Source organism: Plecotus auritus, assembly GCF_963455305.1.
Source record: "Plecotus auritus genome assembly, chromosome: 3".
In the NCBI taxonomy this organism is placed as follows: Eukaryota; Metazoa; Chordata; class Mammalia; order Chiroptera; family Vespertilionidae; genus Plecotus; species Plecotus auritus.
In genome coordinates this window covers 177,987,396-177,994,943 of record NC_137772.1, presented here as the reverse complement: position 1 = coordinate 177,994,943, position 7,548 = coordinate 177,987,396, and the positions used below count along the sequence as shown (strand labels likewise).

At 40.2% G+C, this 7,548-nt stretch overlaps 1 protein-coding gene across 1 annotated transcript; it reads right to left on the bottom strand.

Annotated features, from left to right (window-relative positions):
• Positions 1 to 371: 371 nt before the first annotated feature.
• LOC308244586 (olfactory receptor 8S1-like) lies at positions 372 to 1,301 on the bottom strand (the record flags this gene model as incomplete). The annotated part of the gene is made up of 1 exon (XM_080660728.1): positions 372 to 1,301. One exon carries the CDS (start codon positions 1,299 to 1,301, stop codon positions 372 to 374), a length of 930 nt encoding a protein of 309 aa, XP_080516854.1.
• Between the last annotated feature and the right edge of the window lie 6,247 nt (positions 1,302 to 7,548).

The following is a 7,548-nucleotide window of genomic DNA, read 5'->3' as shown; positions in this document are numbered from 1 at the left end:
AATTAGCTCCACTTCTGCTTAAGTATTTTTTTTTAAATATATTTTATTGATATTTCACAGAGACGAAGGGAGAGGGATAGAGAGCTAGAAACATCGATGAGAGAGAAACATCGATCAGCTGCCTCCTGCACACCTCCCACTGGGGATGTGCCCGCAACCAAGGTACATGCCCTTGACCGGAATCGAACCCGGGACCTTTCAGTCCGCAGGCCGACGCTCTATCCACTGAGCCAAACCGGTTTCGGCTCTGCTTAAGTATTTTTAAGAAAAGCTGTAGAGCACATTACAGATACTGACATCAGAGAATTCTCCTGACTATCCAGGCACTACTTAGTGCAGTTCTACCCAGAATCCTCATCATTCTGATGTTATTATTTGAAGCACCAGAAACATTTTCTCAACATCCTTTTCACAGCAGCCTTCATCTCCTCATTCTTCAGGCTGTAGATGAGGGGATTCAGCATGGGGGTGATCACACTGTACTGCAAGGAGAAGATTAACTCTCGAGTGGATCCAGAATTTGGCATGAGGTAGCGTAGAAATCCTGAGCCATAAAAGAAGATCACTGCAGTGAGGTGGGAGGAGCAGGTAGAGAAGGCCTTGCTTCTGCCTGTGGTGGAGCTGATGGCCATGATGGTGGACAAAATGCGAACATAGGAGAAAAATATCAGGAGAAAATTTCCAAAGAAATGCAGGACGCTAGAGCAGAGCAGGGCTGTAAAACTTGCAGTCACATCAGAGCAGGACAACGGGTAGAGAGAGGACAGCTCACAGCAGAAGTGGTGGATATTTTGAGCCTCACAAAAGTCTAAATTGAGAGCTACAAGGATATTGATGAGAGCATCCAGAAAAGCCAAACCCCATGAGGCCCACACCAGCCCCATACACAGCTGTCTGTTCATCACCTGGCCATAGAGCAGAGGAGACCTGATGGCAACATAGCGGTCATATGCCATCACAGTGAGTAGGCAGGACTCAGTGCCCCCAGAGGCAAACAGAAAGAAGACCTGAGCCAGGCAGCCCTCTACTGAGATAGTTTTCTCCTCAGACAGCAGATTCTCCAACAGCTTGGGCACAGTGACAGAGGAGTGACAGAGATCGAGGAAGGACAACTGCCTCAGGAAAAAGTACATGGGGATGTGAAGACGGGAATCAAACCCGATCACCAGCAGCAGCATCAGATTCCCCATCAGGGTCAGGAGATAAATAACCAGGAACAGCACAAAGAGCAGAGCCTGGATCTGGGGGTCCGCAGACAGCCCGAGGAGGATGAACTCAGAGATAACACTGTGGTTCCTCATTGCCTTCAGTATGTTCTTGGGAATGTCAGAAATAAACTGGGTGAAGCCTCTTCTAATGTCTGCTATCTCAGTATTTTAACCCTATTCTCCATTCACAAAGTTTCATGCCTACTCAAAAATGTATTTCTGAAATGCCAAGTCTCTAGATTTCCTAAAACCTGTAATCATCTTTTCCACAGAATCCCAATGCTAGATCAACTCCCTGTCCACATTTATTGTTCTTTCTGTAATGTCTTAGAGTTAACTTGTTGTTGTTTTATTATTAAATCTACAGAAGGATGTTTGTAAACAGTTGATAATAATCCAGTAGAAAGAGAAATTCCAGAGGAATGAGATACAATTGCAGAAGTGGTGTCTCTGAGAGCAGCTGGGTTTCAGAGCAGAAACAGAGCATGGATGGCCTTAGGTGAGAGTGGATTTACTTCATCCACAAAACACGCATGAAGTCAGTAGATTTGGTGTTAGGAAGGAAGCACTGCTCATCTGATGGCTTTTGTTATTCACTGAGATCATCAATGGAAAGTGAAGAGGGGTTAGTTGCTGGACATTTGCCCAGTGAGGAGTAATGGGGTTAATTAGAGAGAAAGCAGCACAGAGATATCCCAGATACTACATAATTTATCACAAGAAACTGCTGACAGATATGAACACATACTCTGGTCATAATCTCCATGCCCAGTTTGTGTGATCTATACAGAGTCAGCTCTTGTCAGAGCCTTCATGCCACTTGTACATATAGACTACCCTCTAACTTTCAAAAGCTTGACTCTTTTTTCCAACTGTGATCCCACAACCCAGATTACAACTATCAGCTCAGGATAACCCTTCAACACTATTAACACACCATCTTGACCTTCATGTCCTGCTCTATCTCTTGTGTTCATACTACAAGACCAGCACATTCAGTTTCTCAAAAGCCATGATTTCTTCTCCACTGTTTATCCAAACAGCACACAGCACTAAAGCGGCTCTTAGGAATCAACTCCACATTACTTGTATTTCTCGACTAGTTGAGCAATAACTAACACTGAATTAAAGAAAAACCTTTGAAAATCCAGTAGCCCAGAAGACAAATAAGTTTAAATATCACTGTGAGAATTTGGTATTAAGGTGGAGTTTCAAAATTCCTGTTGAAATAAATCTCCTCCTTGATTTCTAAAAGAGGAAAATACATGGATAAATTGTAAAAACCTAAATACTTCCAGTCATGTGGGGATTGCATTTATTTTTTTTTTCTTTTACTCACCACTCATGTTCTAGCTATAGTGACTGGATTCATCTGGAGAACAGTACACCAGTGGCAGAAGATGCTGGTAAAACAAGGAATCAAACCATGAAATACAGACAGAGAACCGCCCGTTATCATTTTGGAGGGCAGCAGAAAGAAAGCTCCCCTCTGTTATACTCATCTCCAAATGGAGCCCCACTACTTGCACTAGAAATTCCTTGAACTTTGGGGAAACATCCTCTCTTAGAGATAAAGGCCAAAGCATGAAACTCTTGCAGAGGACAAACCTAGAAATTGTATCCTGTCGGGCCAGACTCCCTCACAGGTAGAGGTGGACTATATTAGCTATTTGAGGGGCCACAGGAGCAAATGAAATCATCACTTTCACCTGGGGCTACAATTTTACTGTTCTCCATGCTTCGTTTATTCAGACTAGTGAGTCCAGATGTGGAATGGAAACAGCTCTGAGAATGCTGCCACTTTATGTTTTCAGTTACTGTCACAATTAGGTGGAGTTAGCTGACTAGGTCACTTCCAAAGAAAAGCTGCCTGAGAGGAGTTCATCTCAGAATGAGACATGCAAAAGCACCTAGGAATTGTAACTGCCTCAAAGGAGTTGCTCAAAAGTGTTGTCACATCAGAGCAGGACTCAGTGCCCCCAGAGGCAAACAGAAAGAAGACCTGAGCCAAAAACGTGAAAATTTCAAATTCCTAATAAGTAGCACAGCAATTCTTTCATAAAAACAAAAGTGATGGGGCGGTGGGGGCTTGCCCGGGGTGGGAATGGCTGGGGGCAGGAGGGGGCTGTCAAGCAGGGAAAAGGGAGACATGTGTAAAACTTTAGACAATAAATTAAAAATAAATAAATAAATAAATAAATAAATAAATAAATAAATAAATAAATAAGAAATGACAGATCAACCAAAGGACTTGGATCCATGCATATGAGCATGACCAATGGACAATAGGGAGGTGGGGTCATGTGTTGGGGGTGTGGGAGCAGGTCAGGAGAGGTCAATGCGGGGGGAAGGAGACATATGTAAAATTTTCAACAATAAAGAATTTTCTTTAAAAAACACACAGAAGTGAATGTGTGCATAGTAAGTGAATGAATGAGACTCAGGAGGAGAAGAGTCACAGAGAACAGATCTAATTAGAAACCAGTAAGGGATGTAGATACCCTAGATTCCCATGAAACCAGATGTAGAAAGGATACCGGATAAAAATTTCACCCACTGCTTCCAGCTGTGTCTTGTGCCCTGTTCTGAACTTCCACATACCACAGAATACATAATTATGGGGGATAACTATGACGAAAGATTTGTTTCTGGATATGTTTGAAGAGCTTATAGAGGGTTATTTTTTGAGTCATGAGGTGCCCCAAAGCTATCACTGATATTCTGATCTCCTCCCAACCATAACAGTCAGCTCTCAGGTATCAGCCTCCCCAAACCTCCAGGTTTCTAGTATAATGTGGGCTTTCAGCACCAGAAACAAGGAATACAGCAAACAGAGTTGTCTCAATTGTCCCACGTGTAACCTGAAGACTAAAAACAATTACTTTGGAAAGTTGTGAGTTCTTAACTTACTAACTTAACTATAGTGCTGAAGACAATTGAGGTGCTGAAGCATCATTGATTCTCTTGTCTTCACCCTCAATTCAAGTGTGTAATTTTCCCAAAAGGAGAAAAAGAAGTGGTTTTGAGGAGCAGACCAAAACATTTAAGGTAAAAGAAACAAATACTATGTCAGAGAGAAATGTTCTCCTACCTCCAGACCAAAGATAAGTTGAGAGGACTGAGAGGGAACAGAGTGCCTGAGGCGGAATGACCAGAAGTGGTGGGGATGAGGGTTAAAGGGGTCCTACAGGGAACACAGAGAAAACCATGAGAGAACAGGGAAAACATTACCTGGTTTCTGTCTTTTCCTGGCACTGAGTGCGTCTTGTTTTTCGAGTTGGTGGACATGATTCTGAGCTCAGGAGAAATTCACAAGACAGAAAATGTACCACAACACTGAATCATGTGAACTGACATTGCTTTTTCTATGGGAGACTTTTTGTGCATAAATAGAAATATGAAAGCTCAGTTCTCAAAAGCCTCTGCAGATAAAGACTTCAGAAAGCTCTTCTAAACTTTGAGAGTATTTTTGCTCATATCCCCTAATTGCTCCACAAAATGACAAAGAAAAGAAAAACGTGAAAATTTCAAATTCCTAATAAGTAGCACAGCAATTCTTTCATACTTCCTCTAGCAAAATTACATAGTCATTTCTTCACAAATCTCTCTCTGTGACTGTTACTACATTGCTCAGATCACCTTCCTAACAAAGGAGGCTCAGGTGCAGCCATTCAGAAGGGCTTGGGGATGAAGGTGCCCAATAGGTTGGCAAGGTATGACCTAAAAGCCCAGGGGATGTCTAGGTCCATCCTGATTGCTGGGAAGCTCAGCCTGAAGCATACTTTGTACTCATTAGCTAAAAATGAGTACCGGAAGATCCCAATGCGAATTCCCACTGAAACTTAGTAACTCACAGCTTACCTTTAGATCATGTTAATGCTGTCATGGGTTTAATTATTATATATAGTAAAGAATTACTATTATAGAAACACTATTAGGTCAATAGTAATTTAAATTTACCTACATATTTGACTTTTTTGCTCCATTTTTTTTCTACATCTGCAATTGCAAATTCAAAAGCCTAAACTACATTTCAGTGGATGAGTTTAACACAAATTAGACAAAGTTAAAAAGTATTAGCGAATCAGGATAGGTCAGAAGAAAGTAAGAACTTCCATCTGTGAGCATTTCTTTCTCCTTTTTACTTTTCTTTTAGTTCAGGTCTTCTAGTGATGTATTTATCTCACCTTCATTCTTAAAGGATGTTTTACTAGACATAAAATCATAATGGGGGAGTTATTTTTTAATTCAGTACTTTCAAGATAGTATCTCATTGTCCTCTATCTCCTCGTTCATCTAATGTTTCTCCTGAAGTCAACTGTTAGTCTAATTCAGTGACTTTCCACTGGTGTGCTGCAGCACACTGATGTGCCACAAGAACTTTTAAAACTAGCAATACCTGACTATTTAGTCAGGGGCACTGACCTCTTTTCCCTTTTATTGTCAAACAAGAAAATGACAATAGCCAGCCAGTGTGAATTAATCTAAATTATACCTACTTTTGTCAGATTGTCAAAAATATAATAATATATTTTTGGTGTACCACAGAATTATAGTAATTTGTTTATATGTGCCATGAGATGAAAAGGGTTGAAAATACCTGGTCTAATTGTACTTCTCTGGAGTTAATTTGTCTTTTTTTTCTCTTGCGTTTTTATTATTATCTCCTTTGATTTAGTAATTTTATTATGATGTGAAAATGTGTGACTTTCATTTTATTTATCATATTTGGGATTTATTTATAGGACTTCTAGCATTTGTAGTTGATATATAGGGTGTCCCAAAAAATGTATACACATACATTGAATAATTGTAAAGGTAGTGTTTATTGAAATATATTTCATTTTCAAAATTGAGCTATCAACTGTTAAAGTGTGTATACATTTTGGGGGGCACCCTGTAACATTTTTTCAGTTTAAAATTTTTCATCCATTATCTTACATATTGCCCCATTTTCTCATCTATTACTATTTTTCTTTCTCTCTTCCTTGGAACTCCATGTACATGTGTGGTGCCTGCATTCTATACATAATGTATCTCATACTGTCTTTTTTTTTTCCTGTGCCTTGCTCTACATATTTTCTTCTTACGTGTCACTAGTATACTCTCAACAATGTCTAATCTCCTTTAAATTTATACTTTAAGATCTTAATTTCAGTGATTAAGTTTTTTATTTCTAAGCTTTTTACTTAGGTTTTTTTTTATAGTTTCCAGAGATATTATGCCAAAATTCTCAATCTTGTCTTACGTCTCCATAAATAGTTTAAATTTTAAAGTAGTGTATCCGGGTCTATTTCCAACTTCTCTAGATTTTGTTTCCCCATATTCTTGTTTAATTTTTTCTATTAAAAAACAGGATATTATTATGAAATTATGGAAATCACTCAAGACTCTGTATTGTAGTTTCTTCATCCAGAGAGAATTTTCCCTTTCTTTAGTCAGAGTACCATGGGCATCATCAGTTCTGGATCATTCTATGTAACTGCAGGGGCTGAGATGAAGATGGGTTTCAGCCCATGCCAAGCAAGCCTGCTTCCAATCCAACTTTACTTCAGGGTGTTGTCCTTTGAGGTTCTACCCACACCCTGGTGATCCCTGAAATCCATTTTTCCCATTAACTTTAGAAAACTGTCAAAATAAGTTCTCATATTTTCAACCACCCCTTAAAGATGCCCCAGTGGGGAAAAGAGAGCCCCAAATGCTGAGCTTACTTCCCTGGATTTTCTTTGGGAGGATGGTTTCATAATTCTTCACTGCTTTCTTAGCTTTCAGGTATCTTCAGAGCACATCTTAGAAATATGTTGTTCAGCCTTTTGTTTTTTTTAAATGTGTATTGGTCCACTTTAGGAACAGCTTTTTGTCCAGTACAATTAAATTTTCTTGAATATTCACTTATTTCAATTAGCCTATTTAAATTAATCTGAAAACTTGATTATTATTTTACTGCCAAATTTAATACTCTACCAACAATCTTAGTTTACCCTGTAAATATTAGTGGAAAGGATTATTTGGATTCTTGAGTGGGCCCTGAGCATTCCTAGTGCTAGGCTGGATTTAGATATAGGGCAGCTGCTGTCGGCCAAGTGTCTGTCTGTTACCTGGGTCCCAATCTGAGCTGGGCCAAGTCACTGTGTGTCACCTGTGTCCCGATCTGAGCTGGGCGTGGGAAGCAAAGCAGCCATGGGGGCAGGAGACCTCCCTCAGACGGGGTGAGGATTCAGGCCCCTGCAAGGTTGGGGGGGTGAGGGTCTGTGCCCCACCTCTGTTGACCCCCAAGTTCTCTGCTGATGGCCCCTCTGCGACTGTGCCTGTCTTAGGTTGTTCCTTCCCTGAGGAATCT